At 52.6% G+C, this 27,908-nt stretch overlaps 1 protein-coding gene across 1 annotated transcript in view; it reads left to right on the top strand.

Annotated features, from left to right (window-relative positions):
- Nucleotides 1-27,908, top strand: part of Cacna1i (calcium voltage-gated channel subunit alpha1 I) — a 101,274-nt gene that overhangs the window by 41,523 nt on the left and 31,843 nt on the right. Inside the window, exons 5-9 of the mRNA XM_038342051.1 lie at nt 7,541-7,700; nt 14,050-14,365; nt 15,623-15,715; nt 18,313-18,625; nt 21,480-21,889. Coding sequence (XP_038197979.1) covers nt 7,541-7,700; nt 14,050-14,365; nt 15,623-15,715; nt 18,313-18,625; nt 21,480-21,889 — 1,292 coding nt within the window. The remainder of the gene's footprint in view (nt 1-7,540; nt 7,701-14,049; nt 14,366-15,622; nt 15,716-18,312; nt 18,626-21,479; nt 21,890-27,908) is intronic.

The raw sequence follows: 27,908 nt of genomic DNA, 5'->3' as shown, positions 1-27,908 counted from the left end.
GATAAACAACTCTCCCTGTCTTCCTTTCCTTCCCCCTCCTCTTTCCCCTCTCTTCCTCATCCTCTTCCTTCTCCTTCTCCTCATTCCCTCTCCTCTATCTCCTCCTCCTCCTCCCCCTCTTCCCCTTTCCTCTTCCTTCTCTTTTTCCTTCATCTCTGCCTCTTCCTTTTTGTTTTTATTTTGAAACGGGATTTCTCTACATAGTCCTGGCTTTCCTGGAACTTAGTAGACCAGGCTGTCCTTGATTCACAGAGTTCCTTCTGCCCCTGCCTCCTGAGTTCTGGGATCAAAGGTGTGTACCACCACGCCTGGCTTGAACTCACCTTAAGTAAATAAACTCCAGGGGTGCATGGCGGTCAGAAAATGGAGATCCCTGAAGTCCAACAACTGAGCCCCTCTTTCTGCAGGAAAGCCTTATTTGTCCCTGGTTGCCATGTGTTGCACGAGGAGTCACCAGGTAATGTGTGACCTGGAGGGGCCTGGACTCATTAGCTGTGTCCACCTTGGTATGTGTTCAGCCGTAGCCTGCAGCTCTCTATTTCACCACTAGATGGCAAGCTAGAGAGCTAGAGAGCTGGGCAGTCAAATGATTAGTGATTAATTGGGAAATCAGGGAGGGAGGTTACCAGAACCTTTCTAAATGTAGTGGAGAATAGAGTCCCAACATGCTCCCAGAAAGACTCAACTGGAGATTAGAGAGTGCCAGTCCTGTTCTCCACTCTGCTGTGATGTGGGCCTCAGTTTCCCTGCAGGCACAGAGCAGAAGAGCTGAATTAACTGTATGGTTCTCAGCTCTGCACAGGGTTGGTAGAGGACCCAGAAGTCAGGGCTCTCCTCACAGAGTCTTTCAGTATGTCCCTTAGCCCACCCCTGCAGCTTTTTCTTAGCTCCAGCCCTGGACAGATATGGGTAAGGAGACAGAGGAGGGGACAAGGTGGAGGAGAGAGGCCCTGCCTCTGTCTGTGCCTCACCTCAGTAACCACAGTGTTTCCCTGGGCCCCCTTGGTTGAGTCCTTTCAAAAAGAAAGATTGTTTTTACCTCCAGTTAGAAGCTCGGGCAGTCACCAGAGAGCATGGAGTCAGTCCATGCTGCAGCTCAATGTTGCATTCCAAGCGAGGCTGTTGCAAGGGAGTCTGCTTGGAGGACTTTGAGCAACCTCCAGGGTCCTGAGCCGTACCTGGGCTGGCAGTTGCTGGCTCTGTCATAACTTACCTCCCCACAAGGGATTCTGAGTTGGCCTGGGCTGTCTGAGCAGAATGAAGAAGATGCTTCAAGATGCCCTTGGATGCGGAGAGAGAAACGTCTGCAGTGCTGCAGGGACTTGAGCTGCAGGTCTCTCCACTGTACTGTCAGCCCCTGGTTCCGGTTCAGCAAACCCTAGCCCCGTTGTCTTGGAATCCTCCGACTAGAAAGCCGAGTTCATCCTACCAACATCTGTCTTGTTGTGTGGCTGAAATGGCACGGGGTGCTTGGAGAACTTCCTGCAGAATGTCGGGTGTCAGAAGTGATGGGCAGCTTCTGTGATGAGGACCAGGGGGTCTTGGGGACATCTTAGCAGAGGCTCGTCTTAGAAGAGTCCATCCGGGACTCAGAGGTCTCAGGACGTGGGCGGGCGTTCCTGCAGACAGAGTGTGATTCTGCGACATCCCAGGACTGCTGTGGTAGCTCAGGGAGGGGCATGCTGGGAGGGGCGAGAACTCGCCTCTTATCACCCCCTACACTGACTTGTGTTGTTGCTGTCACCCACCTCCTCACATGGCTCTCCATGCACACCACGCCACTTTGCCCAAACGACAGGATGGAAACTGGCACAGTTATCTCCACTCCCTTGTTGGCGGATTCAAAGACAGGAACATAGCAGGAGGGGGTGGCTTACATCTGGAATTTAAAGATAAATGGTTGGAGTACATCAAGTGTTGGGCTGAGCCCCTCACAGTCTCACGGGGCTGTTACTCCATCCTCTGATAAATTATAGGATGTTGGGATGTATAGGTGGGGAATGGGAGACTCACTTTATGGGGTGCTGAGCTCTCTGTTGACTGACATGAGGCAGTAGCAAGTACAGAGAACATACCTGCCCTGGTATCCAGGGCTGCTTTGGCCCTTCCTATCCAGATAGGGTCTCAGATGGATCTCTGTCAGGCCGACTGTGTTGAGAAGGGACAGGAAGACCCAGGGGTCCTTTTTGGAAGAACTTAGGGAGTTTTATTTGGGACAGGGTCTGGGAGAAAGAAAAATTGTGGGTCAGAGCTGACATGGACATTTTGTTTCTTTCTCTGGAATGTGTGATTCCTTGGACTCGAGGGAAGGCAGGAAGGATGCTGTGAGCAGACCATCTCTGGGTACATCTGGGATTCCAAGGTTTCCTGTCCTTGGTCCATATGAACTCTCTCCTCTTGGGGTACAAAAGCCTGTGGGAGGGAGGAGTAGGAAGGGAGAGAGATGAGGCAGTGGCCCTACTGCCAAGACCTGCTGTCTTCTTTGAAGAGGAGGGTGGAGAACATTTGGCCAGATGTCTGGTGGGAGCCCAAAGGGATCATAGGACATGCCGGGGTGGGGCCAGGGCAGTCAGTTCAGGGTCAAGGGCTGAGTTGTGCTCTAGGAATCCTGAAGAGGGTTGGGTAGGTTGGGTAGGTTGGGTAGGAATCGGTCAGTGTATTGGCCTCTTGACTGCTCTTCATCTGAAGTACGATTGCCTGGGGTTGCTACACCAGGCTCCAAGCTAGGGACAGGCTTAAAGCAAAGATTCATGCCTAACCCCTCACTGCTGGCTGACACCTGAGCCCCAGGTGCTGGGCCAGGGTCCAGGGTCAGGGCTAAGGCACTGCAGATGCTTTGAGGAAATTCATAGGGGAAGGGCGACTGGACCTCAGAATGATGAGGGTTGTTTGGGACACTGTTGGTGGGCACACACTGCTCTAGGGGAGGGACTTGGGGCCTGTGGGATGAAGAAGGCAGGGTGCTCTGTGACTTGGTGTCTGCCTTCAACCCACAGGCCCCTTCCAGGCCGGGCTGGTGCCAGCAATTGTGACACTGGCAGTCCGACCGTCTGCTGCCTGGCCCGGCCTCCTAGCCCCTGTTGTGCCTCTGATTAGTTGGCTTGGCAATGGTGGGGCAGCAGACGGCTTCTCCTTGCGCTCAGCACCTTCCTCTCCTGGCTGCTCGGTGCTCTCGGCCAACATGGCCAGATCAGAAAGTATGCAGCCTTGGGGGCCAGGCCACAGCCGTGGCACACCTTTCTCCCTCTTCTGTCCCTCCCCCCCAGCAATGGGTTGTGCCCCTGGCTGAGGCTGGCACATGTCCTGTGATTTCTGCTTGAACTGGCCTGGCAGAGTGGCTGAGCTAATCTGGCCTGACAGCCCCTGTCTGTGGAGCACCTTGGGCCTGGAGAGGAGATGCCAGCTAGGAAGTGATCCTCCCTTTGCCATCTCTTCCATGGCCACCAAGGGACCTTCCAGATTCTCTTGCGGCAGAGGACCTGCTCCGGGGTCTCCATCTCTTAGGGTTGGGGTGGAGCTCTTGTAGTCATTTCCCTGCCTGGAATTTGCCACTATGGTACCAGTTTTGATGCCATCTAGACCATCTACCCTGAAGCTACTCACATCACACTCCTGGACTAGACCCTTCTCTCCTGAGCCCAGTGGGGGAGGTGGAGGGGGAGGACAGGGAGGAAGTGGGCGTGGCTTGTCTCTTAAAGGGACAGAGCAGAACATTACACAGGGAGCTTTGTCTTTTTAAAAATTTTATTTTATTTTAGTTAATTAGTTAATTAACTTTTGACAGGGTTTTTCTGTAGCTTTGGAGCCTGTCCTGGGACTAGCTCTTGTAGACCAGCCTGGCCTCGAACTCACAGAGATCTGCCTGCCTCTGCCTCCCAAGAGTGCTGGGATTAAAAGCATGCACCACTGCCACCTGGCTTAGTTAATTAACTTTTGAGATTGGGTTTTCCTCTGTAGCTCAGGGCAGCCTAAAATTTGAGGTACTCTTCTTCCCCTCAGTTACCCTAAGCAGAGGAATTACAAATATTTTTTACCAATCCAACCTCATCTGGTTTGATATTTTTTTTTTTTTTTAAAGCTGATGAGTCCATGGGGCCCAGAGCAGTGTATGGTGGTGGCAGGCTTCCTGTGTAGTAGCTGTGGAGGGGGAACATCCGTTTACCTATCGTTCTTTTTAAAATATCTGTTTACTTTTATCTGTATGGGCCTTTTGTCTGTGCACTGTGTGTATGCCGGATGCCTAGAAAGGCCAGACTGGGTATCAGATCCCGTGGAACATGAGTTTCAGATGGTTCTGACCTGCTGTGTGGGTTCCGGGTCTTCTGAAAGAGCAGTCAGTATCCTTAACTGCTGAGTCATCTCTCCAGCCCCCACCATTAATCTTTCATTCTTTGCCCTGTTGTCTCCCTGAGGGGCTGTTGCTCTGGGCAAGATCCAGGCAGGACTGGGGAATGTGGGCCTTGCATGTAGACTTGCCTGGATCCCGAAGCTAGATTCAGAGCAGAGGAGGGCTGAACCTAGAGAAGTCATTCAGGGTGGTAAGCGTTTTGAAGGAGGAAGAGCAGGTTCAAGTCAGGTATCCCAGGACAGAGAGAACCGGAGGAATGAGACGCCCTTTTGAGTATGTGCTGGCCAGGAGGGAAGCAGGAAACTGGGGTCTGTAGTGGCATGGGCCAGGCCTGCCTCCAGGAGTGGACCCACAGCCATTCTAATAGGAACGTTTGAAATGGGCTGTGGGCTGAGCTGTAGATGTGTGCGCCTCTGTGTGTGTGTGCGCGCGCGCGTGTACATGTGTGTATGTATGTATATATACAAGCTCTCAAATCAAATATATGTGCACATATGGGACTGGCCTGCCTATAAATGAGGCTCCTACAGCCATTGTGGCCCCAGAGGCATATACCCAGCTGGGACTAGAACTCCACTCTTCGTCTGGTCTGTGCTGGGTGCCACCAGGGATGATCTACATCAGATGTCCTGTATCCTCTAACTCTTACCGATTGGGGAACAGGTCCTTAGCTACACTCTTGGGGCCATTGACACCCTGTCTTCATCAAGGGCCACCAGGCTCCTGATCCAGGCTGATGGCGCCCAAAGTAAGCCCAACCTAAGAGAGGGAGATTGTGATTGGGAGGGGGCAGCAATGCTAGAGGATGCCACTTTTGACCAGGTATGGCAAGAACCCAGGAAGGCTGCCTGGAGGAGGAGAAAGCAAGTCGAGAGAGAAGTCCCATGCACCTACCCTTCCCTCTGATCCCCTTTCCCATGTCTTCTTTCCCAGGTCCCCCTTCTCCGTCTTCATTTCTTTCTGCTCTCCTGTTTGTGCCTCTGATTTCGTCTCTTCCCACCTCTTCTTTCTCATGTGCCTGGCACTAGGGCACTGGAGAAAGAGCGTCAGTGTCCTGCCAGTCTTGGCTATTTACTACACCGACTGTGTAAAAGAAGGCTTATCCAGGCTCCTCAGGGCCTTGCCTGACTCCTAATCCTGTAGTCTCAATTCCCTGGGCAGCCATGGATGAATTCAATTTGTGCTAAATCCATAATTACCTAATTACACCTTGCCTCTGTAGCCCTGGGACTCCCCAGGCCCTGGAGAACCCTGGAAGGGAAGCTGGGCCCCTGGGCAGAGGGGAACGGAGGGAAAGGGCTGCTTTTCCGGGAACGGAACCGGCAGCTCAGAATCTCAATATCCTGGAGAACAAGGGAAATGTAATTAATTGAGCAACAAAGGCCACCCTTGGGAGCAGCCAGGAGTAGTCAGGCTGGGGTGGTGCTAGTGAGTCGCGGAGTGAGGGGAGCCTGCGGCCTCCTCAGGGTAGTTCTGGTCCAGCCTTCTCTGCACCAGCTGCCTCTGCCTGGACCCTAGGACTGCATTTCCCAGAGCCCAGAGCCACTCTCAAGGGCTGTGCCTGCTCAGAGATCTGCTGATGACAGTGGCCCAGGCCTTTGACTAGCCACGCCTCGACAGTAACCCCAGGCCTGTCTCCAGACAGCTCTGCGTGTTCACAAGCTATACTTCCTCTCAGCCCTGCTGGCAGATTCTTCACATCCTGTAGGGCCCAGCCCTACCTCATCCTCCCTACAAACATGTCCTTGGCAGTGGTCCTTTTGCTCAGTACTGCTGTCCCTGACCCCTGCTGCTGGGCTGTGAGCTCTGAGGGGAATTCTCAGCATTGCGGTGACAATCTACTGCTTGATAAATGCATGCCTTCATGCATGCATGGATGAGTGATTGCAGTCCCAGAAAGGCCTGAAGTTGGCTGACGTGAGTCCTTTGGCCCATTTTGGGGAGCATGCGGTAACCTGTTTTGTTTTTTTTTTTTTTGGTCTCCCCCAGTATGTACCCCTTGTTCCCAAGTTGGGGGATGGATGTAAAGCAATGGGGTGCTGAGCCTTGGCCCTAGCTGTTCTCAGCTTGATGATGCAGCCTGCCAGGGAGTCCCATTGCTTTTCCTGAGTGGACTCTGACCTAGTTTTGTGGGGAGGAAAGATGGGGGTGGACATTAATTATTGATTGGAAATTACTCCACGCTGAGTGTGATATGCAAATCCACGATAATTATCCTCATTAATAACCACCTCAGCATCACACTGGGGTAAATCACAATCCAACAGGACCAGCTCTGCTACTTGTCGTCATTCTTTATTCCTCCCCCTCCAACCTTCCTCTCTTTTCCAGTCTTGTTCATGAGCAGGCATCCAACAAACATTGATGGCGCTTATCTTGCGGGTGAGGCCCTGATGGCTTCTGGGAATACTGAGGCGTTTAGGCACAGACCCTGTCCCCAGGAATTTACAGCCCAGTAGACAGGACAGGAAGGCAGTCAGATAAATATTCCTTAGGGCTAGATGTTGATTCAGATAAGCCCTCTCAGGGTTGTGTAGCGTACAAACTTAACTGTGCAAGGCAGCCTAGGCTAGGAGCTGCAGAGATTGCCTGGAGCAGGGGAGTGGTGGGTTGGGCGAGAAAAGGTCTGGACAGCTCTGCAGAATGAGATGTCACAGGGCTGGCTATGGCGGATGAATAGGTGTTTGATAGGGTGCTTCAAGAAGAGCCATCAACAGAGGTAAGAGGATTAGTCATAGGAAGAGGGCTAGACTCAGTTTTAGGCAACAGTTTGAATTCACATCTTTCTGTTTCTTAGTGATGGGTCTCCAGCCGGTTCTTTGAACCTCCTGTATGAAGCAGAGACACTACTGCCAGCCGCAGGCGGTTACTGTGAAGGCTGAAGGAGAGCCTAAACAGGCTCTCTATGTGCTCTAAATGTGCTAAATGTGCTCTCGTGCACATCCCCACGAGAGCACTCATCACCTGAAAGAGGGCTCCATAAATGTCTGCTGTTTCACCCAGGATCTCATGGAAGTGCGTCAGGGCCCAGAGCCATTTTCCTAGCTTTGTGGGTGCTGGGGTAGATATGCATGAGTGAGGTTCTCTGGTAATCCCAGCAGGAGACTCAATCTCTCCTCCAGCCACCCCTCAGCTTTCCGACCTGTTCTCTTGGCTTCTCTGATGCCTCCTTCTCTGCTGTTCCTCTCCCAGGCATGCGGATCCTGGTGAACCTCTTGCTCGACACGCTGCCCATGCTGGGAAATGTGCTCCTGCTCTGTTTCTTCGTCTTCTTCATCTTCGGCATCATTGGTGTGCAGCTGTGGGCGGGCTTGCTGCGGAACCGCTGCTTCCTGGAGGAGAACTTCACCATGTGAGTTCCCTGCCCTGTTTGGATCAGGCTTCCTACTGCTGTGATCAAACACTGATCTGGGAGAGGAAAGGGTTTGTCTCATCTTACAGCGCGTAGTCCATCATCAGGACAGGAAGTAGGGTAGGAACCTCAGGCAGGAGCTGATGCAGAGGCCATGGAGGGCTGCTGCTTACTGGCTTGCTCCTCATGGCTTGCTCAGCCTGCTTTCTAATAGAATTCAGTACCACCAGCCCAGGAGTGGTAGGCTCCACACTGAGTCCTCCAACATCAGTCATCAGTAGACAATGTCCTACAGATCTGCCGACAAGCCAGTCCAATGGAAATATTTCCTCATTAAGATTCCCTCTTCTCAGAAGACCCTAGCTTGTGTCAAGGTGATATAAAAAACTAGCCAGCACCCTACTGGCTATCCTCACCCCCAACCTGCTCTGCTCCTATTGACTCTGACCTACCTCTTCCTAACTCATTTGCTAACTAAGAATCAGGCCAGCAAAATAGGAGTGGCCAGTTTGAGAAGGCTGGATAGGAAGAGAGAGGGAGGTCTGGATATTGAAAAGGATAGAAAGTTGCAGAACCCAGGGAGGTGTGTGTGTGTGTGTGTGTGTGTGTGTGTGTGTGTGTGTGTGTGTGTTGTGTGCCATCACAGGATCAGCTCGCATCCTGCTGCTGGGTCCAGAGTGGGAGCCAGGTGTCCCTCAAGGCAGAATGTCAATATCTGCTTAAAAGACGGGTTTAATTTCTGAAAACGATGTCTTTAGAATCCCTTCTTTCTAAGTGATGAGGCTACCCAGTGCATGTGCACGCTCTATGTGATTGGAAGAAAGTTTTCCACAAGTCATTGGGCTGCTGCTGCGTGCCAGGCTCCAGGGAGGTTGAAATGAAATAACAATCATGTCTGTTTTAACCTAGCAGATGTACCCTGGCAGCTAGGGCACCCATGGGGAGCACCAGGCTAGGGTTTGGTTGCCAAGGCTGAGTGCCTCTTCTGGAAGTGTGGTGTAGGGACACCGCCTGAGTTGGGATCAGTCTCCCTTTTCAGGGTTTGGAATGTTAGGTATAATGTGATGTAATGGGAGGTAAAAGTTGGGTAGGGATATTGCTGTGCTGTAGGGAATGGTGTGGGGTACCTGGATAGGCCAGGGAAGGGACACCTTGCTGGGTGAGGGCCCCTTGGATAGTAGAAGAGGGCCTATTCCACTTCTGTGAGCGCTCAGCAGAAACTGGTAGTCAGGGGCAGGAAGCAGGGAAGGCCTTCAAAGAGTAGCATGCGTGTGAGCTCTTGGCGTTGAGTGTTGCTAACACATCCATGCCCCCTCCTGTCCCATGTGGATCTTTTTTGTAGCATTCTGTGACTGGCCCTGTGATGCCACAGACATGCTCAGCCTTCATGTCACCTTCTGCTGGAGGATCGCTTTCTCGTCCCCAAACAGTGGACACACTCTCTGCTAAACTTCCTTGTTGGCTGATCTTCTCCTACATCCATCCCATTTGTCAGCTTGAGGATTTGGGAAGTCTCTGGAGCAGTTGCATACTTGGTCTTGGGGGGACCCTAGGATGTTAGTTCTCCCCAAGATCAGGAATCTTTGGTCCTCACTGTTTTCTCAGGACCTGGAACAGAGCCCTAATTTCTTCACTGTGAATGAATGAGGGACTAATTAAGATGATAGCATAAATGAGATCGTGAATGAATGAATGGATGGATGGAGAGTGAATGAGTGGATGTGAATACTGCACAGTGGTGGGCTGGGAAGAAGGCTGGTTCTCCTTGGCTTTGCAGCAGGAGAGTCTATGTGCTGGTTGGAGGTTGGCTGTTTCCTTGTCCTGTCCAGACCCTGAGAGGTGGCTTCAGCCCTGCTTTGGCTATGATGGGGGAAGACGGGGGCACAGAGCTGTGGACGTGCCTGGGTCTCAGTGTTAAAGGGGCCCAGTGTGTAGCTGGTCCACCTGGAAGAGGAGCTCCAAATATGAGAGGAGCGAGGGGACCGTAGGGCAAGGCTGGGGGACTCTCCTGAGCTCTGAGAGCTCATGCTCTCACGACAGGTGGCCTTGACTTACAGGCCTCACTGGTAGAGGTTGACCATACTTCAGGCTTGGGAAGAGAGCAAGGCCAAGGTTGTGACAGAGCCTCCCACCGCTGCTATGCAGGTGGGGACTGAAGCAATGGAGTCGGGACTTCAGGGTCAAATTCTGCTTCTGCCACCTGCTAGCCATGTGGCTTCGGCAACTTCGTACCTCAGTGTCTCTACCGCAGAGTTGTTTTGGGGAATGTCTCAAATTAGAAAATGTGGAACGTTAGGACAGTGTCTGACCTCACGAAGCACTGAGTAGGAGTGAGCCATTGTATGACGCCATGTGTGTTCCTCCAGCCTGGGAAGTTCCGTGTGTGTGTGTGTGTGTGTGTGTGTGTGTGTGTGTGTAGGTGCGTGTGTGCATGCATGTGCATGTGTGTGACCATTTATTTATTGGGAAGGCACTGGAATGGCACCTGCAATCCTGGGTGTGTGAGTGTGAGCTCACCTCAGTCTGGTGCCACAGATGATGGATGGCAGCCCTAACTAAATGAGCACTGAGTGGCAGGGTGGGCCCGGATCTGGTCTTGGAGAAAGACAGTGGGTATTCACAGGTTTCTTGGTCCACGATGGACACTGTCCTCAGCAGGACCAGTTCGGTTTCCTTCCAACATCCTGTGCAGGAAGCAGATTATCCTTATCTGCTGGTTTGTGGGAACGTGTTTATGGGCCAGTGCATACATGTGTACATGTGTATAGAGGCCAGAGGCCAATGTTTGGGGGTCATCCTTGATTGTGCTCCACCTTATTCTATTTTATTTTGAGACAGCGTCTCTCACTGAAACTAGAATCGATTGATTTGGCCGGATGAGCTGGCCCGCAGACTCTGGGACCCTCATGTCTAACCTCCCTGGCACTGGGGTTATAGGCACATATCACCACGACTGGTTTATATGAAGGCGGTGGGGATCTGTACTCAGGTCCTTATGCAAAGCAAGTGCTTGACCAAATAAGGCTGGCAGTAGCAGCTCCCTGAGAACCCCAGGGGAGGGGCTCAGCCACACTACAGAGGACGGAGGGCTGGGGGTGGGCAAGTGTGGGATCGGGGCTGGGCTGTCCATGCTATTGACTGGTCATCTGAACTGGTATCTGGGTGTAGGCTGGCCTCTGGCACAGCTGCCCTGGGGTTTCTGAATTCATGGAGTAGGGCTGGCAGAAGAGCACCAGGGAGAAGGCTGGCAGGAGGGTCTCCAGTAATGGCAAGCGGTCATCACCTACCAGACAGGGGTGAGCTCATCACCCCTCAATGCTAGCTGCACTGACCCCTGAGTCCCAGACCTCCTGAGTCTCTCCATCCGTCACTTGTAGAGCTAGGGACACCACCTCCCACGGGGTTGATGTCCACAGTGAACTGGAAACCTTGAAGAACTGTGACTTTAAGATGTCTGTAGGTTTGCAGGAGTTGATTGAAACAAAAACTTTGCTATACACACATCTACCGGAGAACTCAAATCCAGGACATAGAAAGAATGACTATACACCGCTAAGAAAGCAAAGAGGATCCAATTAAAAATGGCCCAAAAGACCTTACCAGAGCCCTCTCAAGGGGCTGCAGGAGTGGCGGATGAGTAGTTGGAGAGGCCCTTCTCCTTCCAGGTCTTAAGGGGGTTGTAATTGAAATGACAGTGAGGTACCATGGCACCCCACCAGGATGGTTTAAATGAGAAGGACCATTATTGCCACAGACACAGAGCAAGCGATGGATGTTCTGCTGTGTTCAGGGAGCTCTCAGTGGATCGTCAGGGTGGTTTCAGGATGCATTGTGAAACGCTGGACAGACCCACTGCTAAACACACCCTTGGCTTGCCAGGTGGTACCCTGGGGCTTTGCTCAGAAGAAAGGCTTGCTGGATAGGGCCAATGGGGTAGCTCTACTGGCAGAGCATTCTCTTAGCGTGAATGAGGCTCCGGGGTTCAGCCTTCAGCACTACAAGGAAAAAAGAAAATTACAGCCATTGAGCGTTAGCTGGGAGTGGTAGCTCACACCTGCAGTTCCTGTGTTCATGATGCTTTGGCAGAAAGACCTTAGGAAGTCAGTCACCTTTGGTTACAAAAACAAATACCACCACCCCCTTGTACATACATACATACATACATACACACACACACACACACACACACACACACACAGAGAGAGAGAGAGAGAGAGAGAGAGAGAGAGAGAGAGAGAGAGAGAGAGAGAGAGGTGACTTGTGCCCACTCAAGCATGTGGACAAGAGTAGTTCTGAATCATAAGGGCCCCATACCCAGAAATGACCCAGATTGACAGTTAGGTAAGTAATAGCAGTGCACTTGCTCACGCAGTGAACACACTCATAGGTAAGAGTCCCAAGGAGCGGCTGTTTAACTCTGTCTGCTAATGGTGTTTTTGAGCAGCAAAAACTTGGCCCCCAATCCCCTTCAGTTTTCTAATGTATTGAACTAATCTCAGAGCCTGAGGTCAGAAAAAACATTCTCAAAAGATTTCTGGCTTCATCTTTCAGTCTGGCCTACTCTATCACAAAGAATTTTGCTTGTGGCGCATGATGGGTGCAGTGACGTCAAGGTTGATTTGTTTAACGTGTATTCAGCCTTCCCAGAATCACGTGGGGCATGGTCCGGCCTTTCTGCATGGGATCAAAGTGATGTTTGTATTGGAAGCAGGTGGTCGTGAGCCTTTGGGGGGGGGGGGGGGGGGGGGGGGGGGTTGGTTGTGACGTTTTGATTGTTAAAGGACGTTGATGAATCGCCTTCCGCGGGGGTGGTGCAGTTTGCGCTCCACCAACAGTGTGAGTGCCTGTTCACACCCATGCTTTCCACATTCGGTACAGAACCTTGGGGTGTTCATTTGTAGGAGAGGAGGCAATGCTGGTGTCCTTTCTCTCGGTTTTTTGCTTTCACTTTTGTCTTATGAGACAGGGTGTCTCTGTATCCTTGGCTGTCCTGGAACTTGCTATGTTGACCAAACCAGCCTTGAACTTACATAGATCCTCCTGCCTCTGCCTCCTGAGTGCTGAGATTAAAGGCATGCGCCACCACTGCCCTAAACTTGATTGCTTTTTTCTCCCTCCTTCCTCCCTCCCTCCTTCCCTCCCTCCCTGCCTTCATTCCCTCCCTTTTGTCTTTAATTAAATTAGAGTAATATTTTTTGACACAGCATTTCGAAACAGGTGTACTGACATGTACCTATGAAGTCAGTACCCAGGAGGCAGAAGTCACAGGATCTAGAGTTTAAAGTTATTGTTGGCTGTACAGAAAGTTCAAGGATAGCCTGGGCTACACGAGACCTGTCTCAAGCAACCAGCCAATCAAGAAAGGAAAGCATCTTGTCATTCAGTTCAGGCTGACCATGAACTTAACACTTATCCTAGACTAACCCCAAACTCATAATCCTCCTGCCTCAGCCTCCTGAGTGTTGACTTTTGTGTTTGCCTTAAGACACATCTCTGTCTCTGGGTATTATGGTCTCCACTAAGGCCCCTGTCCTATAGAACAGCACATTAAGCTCATTACTTGTCTCAGAGTCCTCTAGTTTCCACTTACCTTTTTACTTTTAAGCCCTGCCTGGATGGTTTTTCCTTGAACCGTCTAGCTGGGTTCCATAGCTAAGATCACAATGGGATATCATTTGTGATTGTGTGGTGGGCCGAGCTTATGACCAAGTATCATAGATGAGTTAATCCATGCCCAGGGATGGAAGAAACCAGTCTAGGGCCACACACTCCGTCATCTGCTGGTCAGCAAAATGCAGTGGCTGCTAACTGAGTTCTTTCTCTTTCCTTTCCAAACACAGTGGCCTGGGCCAGCCAGGAAGCTGGGTGGCATCTGTTCCAGGACACTGTGTAGCTCAGGGAGCCTTGACTTAGCTCTGTGGAGGGGAGGATCCTCTGGGGAAGGTTCCTCAGAGGAGAGAATCGTGGAAAGGGATCACAATAGACCCATAGAAACTTTTGTGATTGTAACAGAAGAGGGAGGCCGGGCGGTGGTGGCGCACACCTTTAATCCCAGCACTCTGGAGGCAGAGACAGGCGGATCTCTGGGAGTCTGAGGCCAGCCTGGTCTACAGAGCGAGTTCCAGGACAGGCTCCAAAGTTACAGAGAAACCCTGTCTCTAAAAACAAACAAACAAACAAAAAGTGAGAAAGAGTATCTCAGGAAGGGACTGCATGTTCTGCTTGTTCCTGGGCCTGGAAGCGGTGATCGGGCCTTATATCAGTCTTGCTACAGCATGGCCTTTCTTTACCTGGTACACCTGGCAGTGACTCTCCCCTGTCGTTCTTTGATTGCTCTTTTCTATGGCAGACAAGGGGATGTGGCTCTACCCCCTTATTACCAGCCCGAGGAGGATGACGAGATGCCCTTTATCTGCTCCCTGTCGGGGGACAACGGCATCATGGGCTGTCACGAGATTCCCCCACTGAAGGAGCAGGGCCGAGAATGCTGCCTGTCCAAAGATGATGTGTATGACTTTGGGGCGGGGCGCCAAGACCTAAACGCCAGTGGCCTCTGCGTCAACTGGAACCGCTACTACAACGTCTGCCGCACAGGGAATGCCAACCCGCACAAGGGCGCCATCAACTTTGACAACATCGGCTATGCCTGGATTGTGATCTTCCAGGTGAGAAAATTCAGGCCCAGGACTGGTCAGCCAGCAGTGGGTGACCTGGCTGGCAGCCTTACTCAGCAGGTAAAGTCTTGAGCTGGTCTTGGTCATCTACTACTTGAGATCTGTCCAACATGCTGGTGGTCTAAGCTTCATCCTGTTCACTTTGAGGGCAGGAAACTCAAGGTTTGAAGGAGGAAACCATGCCTGTTGGCCAAGGAGTCTGCAGTGGCTAAATAGCAAATCAAGATTTCTATCCACTTGGGCTCCCCTCTAAACCTTTGCTCCTTACAGATGCCCAAGTGGGTTGGGGTCAGAGCAGGGAGTTCTGTTCACAGAGGGCAGAGGCAGGGCATGACTCTGTTGGAAGGGCTGAGCTGAGCCAAAGCAAGGCCCACCGTGCTAAGGGAAGTCATTGCAAGAGCGGTGGCAACTGGGGCCAGGCCTGGGCGGAGCCTGACTGGCTGGCATAGAAGATGCATGGGGGCCATCGCACCCATGCAGCCATTGTGCAGACCATTGTGGCTCCTGTACCAGCTCCGTCTCTTGAGGGAACTAGGCATGGTTCGTTCAGGAAACAGGGGCTGCAGGACATTGGGGGGGTCTTGGCTCTGCCTCGGTCTTCTCCTATTCATACTGAACGTACTCTTTATGTGGGTGCACTGTGCTAACAAACCCCTTCCCTTGGGTGCCTGACAACAAGGCAGTGCCGTGAGTGGGGATGCCAGCCCCTGTGCCGTGAGGCTCTGCTGTCCTCAGAAGGAAGAGGAGAAGGAGAAGAGAGGAGGGCAGGGGGCTCCCACTCTGCTCTGGGAAGGGTCATATCAGAGATTCAGAGCTGGGCAGCAGCCGAACTCATGCTCAGTCACTGTGTTTTGGGTCTCTTGGTTGGTCAGCCCAGAGGGTGGAGGCTGCTCAGTGCTTTGCCACAAGCAAAGCTGAGGCTGAGTCAGGGAGGCCCCAGTGCTTAGCTTGTCTCTCCCTAGGTGGCTCATTGTCTCTGAATGGCATTCAGATGACCTGCCACGTCTCGGCCCGCTGGGAACTCTGCTGTCAGTGTACAGAAAAAGTCAGTGGGCTTAAGTCCAGGGTTCTCTGCTTCTCCATCGTGTGGGAGTCCCTGCTCCCCTCCTGCCTGGCAGTGTGATGTTGTAACACCAGTGTCTCTTTGAACCTTGGTTTCTGTATCCATGCTGCCCCCTACCCCAGCCCTTGGGGTGCACAGGAGGGCCCAGTGTCTTAGTCTCCGCCCTCTCCTCGTGCTGGCTGCAGGTGATCACGCTGGAAGGCTGGGTGGAGATCATGTACTACGTGATGGATGCACACTCTTTCTACAACTTCATCTACTTCATCCTGCTCATCATAGTAAGTATCAGGGCAAGTTCAGGACTGTGGACCATAGCACTAGGTCTGGGTGGGAGGGAGAAGAGGGGTGGGCAGTCCCAGGGAGCCCTCTGGGCTAGGTGAGCCTGGTGAGACAGGAGAGGCTGCCAGAGGAGTAGGCAATCGGTCTCCAAGGAGGGAATATTTTAAATGCAGCCAAGCAGCCGGTGATTGAAGGGGCTCCTCAGGGCTGTGGCTGGGAGCATTCATCACATCCCCTTGCCTTCGCTTCTCATCTCTCTACATTAACTTCTGCCCCATTGATTCTGCTTGTCTTTCTCTGCCCCTATCTCCAGGAATACATTCTTCCAGGGCCTTAGCCAGGGGTATAGTTCCAAAATGGAGCAATCCAGGGGTACTATCTGGTCCCCATTTTTCCTGGGGAAGTCAAGATGTTTTGACCGGTTGCATGGACCTTGTTCCTGGACAAGACATAGGGTGGGAGGTTGGCCTTGGTGGAGCTCTGGGAAAGTTTTTGAACTCTGGATTCTCTGCAGCTCTGTCTGTGGCCAGGTGATGGAGGCAGGGGTCTCTGTGCCCTTCTAGGTTAGCACTTCCTGTCCCTGCTTTCCAATGTCCATCTTGTCCTTCCTGCCCGTGGCTTCTCCCTTAGCATAATCCGCGGAGGCCAGGCCTCTGGGAGAGCTGTGTTCGCTCCCCAGCATGAAGGCTGAGTTCTCCAGCTTACTGGTGGTTGGGGAAGGCAAGCTTGGCTCCCATGAAAAACACCCTGACTGAGGCGTTTGGAGAGACTGGCTGCTGACCAGAGACACACCTGCTGTGATGTAGCTCCAGGGGTTTCCTCGGGATCCTGGGGCCTTGGACTCAGGAGAAACCGCAGATGAAAGAAAGAAGGGCCAAGATTTCATTCTGCTTCACTGGCTACTCAGAACCATTTTTAACAGAACATCCCGGAGAGATGGGCTGAGTTCCAGGGACAGAGCAGGGATCCAGGCCCTGCCCCACTCCAAGGAGCTCATAGTCTGGGAAGGAAGGGCTGACAGGTGACAATGACATATAGAACCTTAGGTAGCATGATAGAAAGATGCCCATAAAGGCTGGAGGGATGCAGGTGACTTCTTGGAGGAAGGCAGGATGCTCTGTCCTCTCCCACAGGAAGCCATTGATTCATGGTATGATTTGAGGCAGGCCACTCACAGACTCTTAGTACCCAGGTGATGGGGAGGGTTAGCTGGGACACAGCTGGAATCCTGTATACCCTTGGTATCCAGTAACTGATCAGTAAATATACCCTGATGTTATTGGGGTCCCTTGAGTCCCAAGTGCCCTGTCTCTGGACAGAGGGTACCATCAGCAGGCTGATGGGGGGGTCTTCCATCTTCACAACTCCCAGCATTCCTCTGGTTAGGAAAGTCCTGCCCCCACTTTGCTCAGTTTCAGAGAGAACAAGGGCTCCCTGAGTCACCCAGGGAAACCACTGCTGGGCAAAGGCTAGGTGGTGACCATACAGGGGGTAGAGTGTAATCTCTCTGGTTCCTGTGTCCCTAACCAGTCCAGGTGTGGCAATGCACCTCTCTGGGAAATGCTATGGAGAAGACAATGGAGCCAAGGACTGCTGGCCATCTTTTTGTCTAAGAGGCAGTCTGTTTTCCAGAGTCTTCTGGGCCAGGAAGTCCTCTTTGCCTTTAGCTCTTTCAGTTGTGTGTAACGGGGAGAGGAAAGAAGGATAAACCAGTGACTGGGGCAGCCATCTGCTGTACCTGTGGGTGATGTCCCAGAAGGCTGGAGACCACATCTCTCCTGCCAGGCCAGAGGTGCTCATTCGGGGTTAGTGAGTACCAGGAGAGATGGCCAGTACCAAATTAGTTAGATGGGCTATAGTGGGGCTATCAGGTTCTATCTCCCTCCTCCAAGCAAACAGCCGAAGTCCGTGCTGGTGAGCAGGACTCAAGAGTTTTTGCTACTTGAAGGATTGTGTCTTTCCTCTTGGCTTCAGCATCTCTGCCCTACATGGGTGGATAGGGAGGCCAGGCCTTGGTCCTAATGGGGCCTGGGCTTGGATGTAGTCTTAGTCTGACCTGGGAAGTCACCTAGGCTGTGTCTTCCCCTGCAAGAACTCAGTGATCTTTTCCTGTCCCATCTGTGTGTGTGTTTCTGTCTCTCTGGGCCCCTCCATCTTCCCTGAACCTCTGTCTGTCTGTTTCTACCCCCAACTCTGCCTTCTCCATGTGCCCCATGCTGCTGTCTCTCTCCCTTCCTCCCTCTCTCTGTCTTCCTCTCCCCATCTCCTATCTTTTCTCTCTCTTCTCCCCTTTCCCCTCTCCCTCCCATTCTTCCCCCCTTTCTGTCTTTGATGCTCTGTGCTCTGGCTGACCCTGTCTTGCTGTCTCTCTGCTATGTATTCTGTCCTCTCTTCTGTGCCTCTGGTCTGTTCCCTCTCCCCTTCCTCATTTTTGCTGTCTCTGGTTTCCTTCTCTGTCTCCTGCTCTTGCTAACCCATTCTCTATCTCTGTCCTTTTATCCTGTGTCCTCTTGCTGGCTCTACTCCTCTCTTTACTTCCTTGGCCCCACTGTTCCCTCTGTCCCCTGTTCCTGTCCTTTCCTCCTGTTGGTCACAGGTGGGCTCCTTCTTCATGATCAACCTGTGCCTCGTTGTCATAGCGACCCAGTTCTCGGAGACCAAGCAACGGGAGCACCGGCTGATGCTGGAGCAGCGCCAGCGCTACCTGTCCTCCAGCACGGTGGCCAGTTACGCCGAGCCTGGCGATTGCTATGAGGAGATCTTCCAATATGTCTGTCACATTCTTCGCAAGGCCAAGCGCCGTGCCTTGGGCCTCTACCAGGCCCTGCAGAACCGGCGCCAGGCCATGGGCCCGGGGACACAGGCCCCTGCTAAGCCTGGGCCCCATGCCAAGGAGCCCAGCCACCGCAGTAAGTGGCCTTGCCCCTGCAGTTCATGTAGTATGACCTGGGGAGGGGTCTCAGAATGGCAATATTACAAGCAGGTGATGCCTCTTGGAGCAAGAGGTGTCCATATCAGATGTGGGATCCCAAGGATTTATTTTAGACTCTGGTGTTTCCCTTAGGGCCTATCCAGGACTCATCTGCTCTCCTCATCCCTTGCCCTATTCCCTGTCTGGCCTGTGTAGGGTAGTCCTCTCCCTGGAGAAATTCTTCCAAGTTCTTCAGGCAAACCTGGGCGCCACTCCCTTGAACTGAACCTACACTTGAAAGTCAAGTGCATAGTGATTAGTTCACAGCCTTGTAAGACTAGCCTCCCTCCTGTCACCTCCCACATCATCTTCCCCTGTGGCTCCCATGGTTGTTCCCTGCTTACCAGCACACCTGAGTAATGACGTCAGGCTCCTGGCACATGGGCAGTGCAGGTCATGACACTCGGGGCCCCTTGCCCCCATCCTCTGCTCCTGCCTCATGCTTGAGCGACGCTGGACTATCTGTGTAAGTCTGGTGTTCAGCTTAGAAAGGATAGTCTCGGCTGGGTATGTAGTGCAGTGGCTATAGTGTGCTTGCTAAGCACGTGTGAAAGAAAACTCGAGATTCAAGCCCCATGGGTCATGGTGGTAATCCTGGTGCTCAGGTCATAGAACTGGAGGACCAGAAGTTCAAGGGCATCCTTAGCTACATGGTGAATTCAAGATCAGGTTGGTCTACATGAGACCCTGCTGCAAGGAGAGAGAGAGAGAGAGAGAGAGAGAGAGAGAGAGAGAGAGAGAGAGAGACCTGAGAAGGGGGCAGATAAAAAGATAAAAATGGTGTCTCCAGTTCTGAGAGGGGAAAACCAAGGTCCAGGAGATGAGGACGACACTTAAGTGGACTGGGCTGTCAACGAAAGGCCCAGCCCCATGGAGTGTCAGAGTTGCTGGGCCTTGCTGAGTGTCTGTCTCCAGCTGCAAATGCACCCAACCCTAAGTGGAGGCCACCCAGGCTACCAGGGGACTCCAGGTTTGGTCCACTTTCTCCCAGCTGGTGCTGAGAAGTTGGCAGGCCCCAGGACTGTTCCTTGGAGCAGCTGTGGGGCATGGCATGTCCTGTTCCCCTTATGAACTTGAACACCATGGGGGCTACCCATCTCCTTCTCCAGAACAGCGCTCAAAGGGATCTCCTAGCTTGTGCCTGTGAGTGGGAGCAATTACTGCCCACGGCCCTGGCTCCATGCTCCCAGCTCTCTCACCCTGCCAGTTAGAGACCAGCGGAGACCAGACAGTTGCCCACTGCCCTCAGACACTAGCCATCTAGATGTGGTTCCAGGTGACCCGTGGGCTAGACTAGCAAGTGGAGAGGGGAGCTGGGGTCTGGGCGAGGCTCTTACCTTCCTGGGGTGTGAGTATTAGGAGGGCTTCTTGCTGTTGCACCACCCTCACCCTGGAACTCTGTGGGGGGAAGCTCTTCACATTTTTAGTTCCTCCACCCCTCGGGCCTCCAGACCTTCTCCCTTCCTGAGTCTAGTAGTGATGTGGCTGAGCAGGGCTTTGGTTCTCCAAGGCTGGACAGAGTGGCTCGGGCATCTGGTTGCTTTGCAGTATTTGGAAGCCGGTGTGGAAAAATGCAGGAGTTCCTGCTTTTCTTTCCCATTAGTGCTTTTTTCTTTGTCTTATTCAAGCAAAATGTGCTTATGTCACTACGATATAGGAAAGCATAAATAAGAAGCCAGCCAGGCATGGTGGCACATGCCTTTAATCCTAGTATTTGGGAGGTAGAGGCAGGTAGATCTCTGAGTTTGAGGCCAGCCTGGTCTACAGAATGAGTTCTAGGACAGCCAGGGCTAAACAGAGAAAAAAAAAAAGAAATAAAAAGAAACCAAACCAGCTGGAGGGAAGCCTCCCGACATCTCTTTGAATTGGCTTACAGATCCAAGGCTAGCCCAGGCGATTCAAGGCTAGCCCAGCATTGAAAGCCTCAGACACTGTCTTAGTCAAGGTTTCTGTTGGAGTGAAGAGACACCATGGGCACAGCGGCAACTCTTATAAGGAAAACATTTAATGGGGGTGACTTACTTACAGTTTAGAGGTTCAGTCCATTCTCATCATGGTGAGGAGCATGGTTGGGAGCACGGCAGACATGCTGCTGGCTACAGCTTTATCAGAAGGCATCAGGAAGTTGACTGAGACACTAGCATAGGAAACCTCAAAGCTCACCTCCACAGTGACACACTTCCTCTAACAAGGCCATTCCCACTCCAACAAAGCCACACCTTGTAATAGTGCCACTCCCTATAAGATTATGGGGGCCACAGACCCCATCTGCTGTGATCCTTCCTGCCCATGTCCCCATGTAGCCTGACTTTTGTATGAAGGGAAGTCCTGGGAGCCCAGAGTACGAGGTTGCCTCTGTCTGGGGCTGTGCCTCCTCCCTGAGAACTTCACACAGATGAGCAAAGTGGGGGCCAAAGCTACCATAGCTTCCTCTGAGCGGCGTCCACTTTCCACGCAGACCTGTGGTCTCCAGATCCCTATAACTGTGCCTGGGAAGGTCTGTTGAGTGACTGGCCCAAAGTTAAGGTCAAAGATGACCAAGAGTTAGCACGGACTGAGGTGCCAGGCACTGTGGTGAGCCTGCCACATGTTTCGTGAAGACAATCCTCTTGCAACTTTGGCAGGTGGGTGCTCCATCCCTGCTTCTGTACAGGGACAAAGCCCAGATGGAAATAAAATAAAATGTTTTCCCACCAGGCCCACCAGGTGGACTTCACTTGCTTCAGGTAGTGTCCCTCGGGCAGCTGGGGACCTGGTTTGGACACTAATGCTGCTCCCTGTCTGTTTTTCAGAGCTGTGCCCACGACACAGTCCCCTGGACCCTACGCCCCACACTCTGGTGCAGCCCATCTCTGCTCTTCTGACCTCTGACCCTAGCAGTTGCCCACGCTGCCAGCATGAGGCAGGCAGGCGGCCCTCAGGCCTGGGCAGCACAGACTCAGGCCAGGAAGGCTCGGGCTCTGGTGACTCCGCGGAGGCTGAAGCCGACGGGGATGGACCCCAGAGCAGTGAGGATGGGGCCTCCTCAGGCTTGGGGAAGGAGGAGAAGCAGGAGGATGGGGCAGCCCGACTGTGTGGTGATGTGTGGAGAGAGACACGAGCCAAGCTGCGGGGCATCGTGGACAGCAAGTACTTCAACAGAGGCATCATGATGGCCATCCTGGTCAACACTGTCAGCATGGGCATCGAGCACCATGAACAGGCCAGTGAGGGTACAGGGCTTGGGCCAGGTGGGGAATAGGGAGAAGCATGCCAGTGTGGAGCATTGGGTTCAGGTTGGCTGGAGGGGCACACCCAGACCAGACTGAGCCCACCACATGTATCTCCTTGACCCTGGCTAGGGTAGTCTAATTCTTCTATATGGCTTCAAAGCCTTGCCCAAGGCAACACTCAGGGGTAGATGCTCTTGGGTATCTTTAGAATGACTGGATGATGAATGTGGTTCACAGGTAGGATAAGACTTCATGGGGTTGGAACTCAACTCAGAGGCTGCCTGCTTCTTTTCCTCCTATTCTGCCCGGAAGTCTGCAGCCCATAGGGCACTCCTGGGGTAACAGCCTGTCAAATGCTGGCTCCATTTGGAGTAACCCTATTTCCTGGCTCCTGTCCACTAGTCCTTTTTGGAGGGTGTGGCTTCCTTGGCCTGCTCCTCAGCTTGGTGGGGCACCCCCATTTCCCAGCTGGCAATGCCAGGCTTACTGACCTGAGGTCCCAGAGATAGCTAGCAGCCGGCTCGAACCCACCTACCGTGGCAAGATTGACACCCCGGCAGGAATTGGATTCGGAGCCCCCTTGGCTGTGGTGTCATCGTCATCCTGCAGAGCCCTCCCCTGTGCCTAGAGGGGCTACACACTCTTCATTTCTCTGCTCATCAGCTCACCAAGCACAGGCTTCATTCAATTTAGTTAAATGTGGCCCCTGGGGCTGCCACCCGACACTCGGTTGGTACTGCAGGTTTGCCAGCTATTCTGACTTAATTAAGAAGATCTTTGGGGAGGGCTGCTGGGTGGGATCTCTGCAGGGAGAAGCTGGTGAGAGGAGAGGACTATACTTTGCCTCAAGGCCCTAGACTTTCAGAGTGCAGGGGACCCAGCTGGGCTTACGCTCCTGGGGAAGGTGCTGGGGGAAGAGCTCTCTGGCGCCTGGCTCTGGTGTCTACGCCCTGCTCTCCCAGAGTGGGCGCTGTCTCTGGCTTGCTGGAATCAGCTGGTGAGCACCAGTTTTCTCACACCTGGGAATGTAGCAAGCAGTTGTCAAATAGTTGCTTGTTTGAGATGGATTCCGGGGAAAGAATTTATACCATGGAACTTGGCAGATGCCACAAATCAGGGTTCTTTCTCGCTGGTGGGTTTATTTGAACCCCACTGGCCTCTGATTTTTGAAGCCCCTCTAAGGCAGCACGACAGCAGAGGCAGCTCTTCCTTTGCCCCCCTGCTTGACCTCAGACCAGTCACGGTCTCTACATGAGTATGCTCATGGTCTTTTCTGGCTCACCTCTTGACCCTGCCATATCTCATTTGAGCAGGCTTATTTCCTTTAAAAAATTGTTTTGAGCTGGCCACAATAGCACATGCCTTTAATCCCCGCACTTGGGACGCAGAGGCAGGAGGATCTCTGAATTTGAGACCATCCTAGTCTTGAGAGCTTGTTCTAGGACAACCAGGGCTACTCAAAAAACCCTGCCTCGAAAAAAAAATTCAACCATTTGTTGATCTTTATCTGTGGAACTACCTTGTTGGGCCCCAAACTTTCTAACTCTGCTGGAGCTTTTCCCATTGGTACAGCAGAAGTCACGTGGTGTGCAGTTGCCTCCTACCTGGAGTCCCCACATGGCTGGAAGAGGCTCCTCCCAAGTGTAGGGTCTACCCTGTCTCCCTCCGAGGCAGATCATGTACTGGGAATTTAGTAAGCTCTAGGCCTAGAGAGAGCAAGGTGTCCCCGAGTCCTCACAAATATTTTCCAGGCTAGCGTCATGGCTTCCTGTTTTCACACTTGGAAGGCCGCTACTCGGGGGCCATATCCTTCATTCATGGTCCGGATTTCAACCGTGGTTCTGCTGCTGATGGACAGGTGGTCCTGGGAAAGTCACATGCTTACCTAGCTAGGGTCTCTATCTACAGAAAAGCCAGACACCCCTCCCTCCACACACACACCCAATACACACACATACACACCCAACACACATACCCAACACACACACCCAACACACATACCCAACACACACACCCAACACACACACCCAACACACACACACCCAACACACACACACATACACAACACCCCCAACACACACACCCAACACACACACACACACACACTCAACACACACACACCCGACACACACCCCCAACACACACACCCAATACACACACAACACACACACAACACACACCCAACACACACCCAACACCCCCCCATACATGCCCAACACACACCCACACCCAATACACCCATACCCAACACACACATATCCAACACACACATACACACACACACACGACCGGGAAGGGCAAACGTGTGAATTCTGGTTCTCTAGTAGGCATTCATGACTCCATGACTACTAGCAGGCCTTTTGTCTAAGCCTTCTGCCACCAGCCTGGGTGAGTTTCCCATCCACTGTCTGGAGCCTCAAAAATTAATTAAAGAAGAAGCGAGGAGGAGGAAGTGTTTTTAAACCATGCTTTTTAAAGCAGTACCGAGTGGCAGCCATTGTTCAGCTGAGCTCTGTGCAGAGCCCGCTGGTATTTTTGTTCCTCGCCCTGGGCTCTCAGACATCTCTCTGCGGGAAACTGATCCGCCCCCAGGTTTATTTCGAGCATCCCCCACTGAGGTGGCCCCACAGTGAGAGGTGGCCCAGGACTGCAGATGGCATACAATGAAAAAGGGGAGAGGGTCATGGGTTCTTTTCCCCTGCCTCCACTGGGCCCTGCACCCCACCCAGGCCTGCAGAGAACTCTGGGTACCACTTGCAAGGGGACAGGCGCTGAGGTCCTGGCTTGTCACCCCTGCCTCTCTAATTATAGGGAGCTCAGTACAGATGCTCATGGGCTATAGTATGGCCACTGCTGCTCAAATAATGGCTGGCCAGCACCATGAGCAATTTATTTGTTCAGGCTCTGTATAGCATGGATATTCCGTGTAGGGCCTGGCCTGGAAGGAGTTCACAGGTGAAAGGATGTCAGCCAGTTATGGACCTGCCTGTGTTTCATGAAGACAGAGAGAATGACCAACAAGGACAGGGTATCTTGATGGCAGAGCACTTGCCTAGCATGTGCTGGGTTCAATTCCCAGCACTGAAAAAAAAAAAAAAAAAGAAATCCAAGTCCAAGGAGACCCGGGAGACCTGAGAAGCCCACACCCTTGGGTAACCTCTGGTTGAGTTGTGGAACCATAAGGAGAGTCAGGTTGACTTGAATTCCAGGCTTCATCTTCACAGAAGCCCTGGAGGGCGAGCTGGGGATGTGTTTCATCTCTCCTGGGAAGATGGGGGCAATTGGGGAAACTGAGGAAGGTGAATAGGCTGCCCAGGTGACTTGGCAAGCAGCCAGCAGGACTGGCTCTGGGGTGCAGAGGGCAGCTGTGGATGAGCACTACAAATGTGGGGCACATGCCAGGAAGACACTCAGAGGCTTTGGGGTGACCCTGCCTTAATGTCTCTCTGACTAGACCTGGGCCTCCTCTCAAGCTGGGCAGGGCCACCCCAAAGCCTCATCCTGGCCTCAGTGAAGGCTGGTCAAGGCAGAGTGAAAAGCAGAGGCTTCAATGGAATGGGCACCAGGAAGGGGTCCCCCCCAGCTTAGGGCTGCCCCATTCTAGGATGTAGGATCGTTTTGGTTTTAGCTCCCACGGGAATGTGTTCAAGACCTCCCCACCAGCTGTGGGTGACTCAAAGCTCATTGGGTAGCTCCTGTGAAGGAAACATAAACCAGGCTTAGGGTGACTCTGGGAAGAGAATTATGGGATGGTTTGGTGCCTGAAGTTTTAACTCTGTGAGGACCTCATGAGGGAGAGAGAGAGAGAGAGAGAGAGAGAGAGAGAGAGAGAGAGAGAGAGAGAGAGAGAGAGGGAGGCACTAACATGGGCTGCAGCCAGGGAGGGCGTCCTGGAAGAGATGGCGTTGAGTTGGACAGCCTGTGGGGCAAGCAGGGCTGCTTGTCCACCGAGGGCCTCAAGGACACTTCTACCCTGTGCAGTGGGGATCCAGGGAAGGCTTTAAGCAGGGGAATAACCTGTGTGCTGAACGGAGTTCTTCTAAAACGTGTCCAGGTGATGGCACTCGGTTCACAGGAGAGGGAAGAGGCACGACTCCAGAGTGGACTCCATCTTGGCCTGGCCATGACCCTGACTCTGACCCTGAGCCTTCACCTCTGTCTGAGCCATGTGTTTCCTAACTACTAAATGGGCTCAGTGTGGGCAAGATTGGAGTTTAGATGATAGGCACTTAGAAAGTGCTTCGCACACCTGCCCCCAGGAGGAACTTAGCTGACACCTGCTGCCATTGTCACCATGGTGCTAGACTGGGCTTGAGGGTTCCTGGATGGTTCAAAGACCCTTGTATGTCCTTTTATCTACCCCTATAGAGGTGGCCAGGGACTGGACAGCCAGGGACTGTTAAAGCCCAGCGCTGGGCCAGAATGAGCCCCCTATATGTTCTGTTACATGTACGCTGGTGTTTTCTGCCTGGACCACCTGCTTTCACAGGGAGCGTGTTAGACATTAGACTTCTCATTATCTGTTGTTCTGTCTGCCTGTCCGTCTGTCTGTGATTTTTGTGTTGTCTCTCCTGGCGTGTCTCTGATTTCTACCTTATCGCTGTGTTTCAATCCACCCCTTTCCTCCCCACTCCCTCGAAATAGGATATCAGGTAGCCCAGGTTGGCCTTGAACTCAATATATAGTCAACAATGACCTTGAACTTCTGATCCTCCTGCTACCAACCTCTGCCGTGCTAAGATTACAGTTATTGGGTGTGGTGATTGCACTTAGGACCTCGTGCATGTTAGGCAAGCACTCCACCGACTGAGCCAGGTCCCAAGACCACCTTCCTTACATCTTCACCAGGGCTTTCGCCTCTGCTCTGTGCTCTCCATATTCCTGTCTGTCTGTCCATCCACCCGGCTTCCATCTCTCTGCATCTCTGCCTCGTCCCTTCCATCCCCCGCTTGGCCTCCCACTGGTGGTGTCTATATTCATCTGTCTGCCTCTCTCTTAGCCTGCCTCTCTCCCAGAAAAATGCTCTTGGGAGTGATAGATGGTCCATTAGAGAGAGATTAACAGGTGTGCGCTGCCTGGAGACAAGGCTGTTGCGGGGGCGGAGGGAGGCGAGAGAGTGACCTTTCTGAAGCGCCGTGGCGCGAGCACAGTTGGAGGGAACATGTACACATTGTGTGCGGCTGAGAGCCAGCGGATGGCCATCACGGACCCGTCAGCAGCCACCCTTCTCATCTCCAAAGATATGGTTTGGGTGGAGGCTGAGTAAACAGCATCAGAGTCCTTCCGTCCCACGGCCTTCTCAGGGTCCTGCTCATCTTGCGCTTTGCGAGTCAAATGTAATTGTGGATTGAAATAGGTCCCTCTCCTTTTATCTGGACTTGAGAGGAACTGGCAGTTTTATTGGATTTCCTGGGCACTAGATGGGAAGCTGGTGGCTGCATAAATTTTTCTTTCTTCTTGTAAATCATATGGAATCAAAGTTGGGCCCCTGGGGTTCCCTGCTGCTCGGTGGAAGGCCTGAGCTTGGAGTTAGGTGCCGGCAGGGTGGGGGATGGCTTGCTGTCATTGCACCTGCCTGCCTCCCAGCCCTTGCCCTGGCTGGGAGTTTGGCTTGGTTAGCCTGCTCTGTTCTCCATGTCACTGGCTCTCTTCTTTGACTTCCTCCAGGAGACTGCCTGACTCCCCAGCACTGTCTCCCAAGCTTAGCTTTGCCAGCGTTGGTGGCTATTGGCTTGCTTTGTTTTGGGGTGATTTGTGGGACTCTACCAATGAGAGTGGGCATCCCCTGGCCCCCCACAGGAACATAAAGGTCCAGCACAGAGTGGGCTCTTGGAAGACCTATGTGATGCACCCAGGAGGAACCAAATGAATGAATGAGTGGATGGGCTGGTTCAGGCAGAGTTTCTGTGTGCTGCAACGGAGTCCAGTCTGCTATTCCTGCTGGGTGGTTCCGTGTAAGCCAGTCCCCAGCACTCAGCCAGTTCCCTTACTTCTCAAATGGAAAGGTCA

This window comes from Arvicola amphibius, chromosome 9 (assembly GCF_903992535.2).
Source record: "Arvicola amphibius chromosome 9, mArvAmp1.2, whole genome shotgun sequence".
Lineage (NCBI taxonomy): Eukaryota > Metazoa > Chordata > Mammalia > Rodentia > Cricetidae > Arvicola > Arvicola amphibius.
This window is presented reverse-complemented; position numbering and strand designations above follow the sequence as displayed.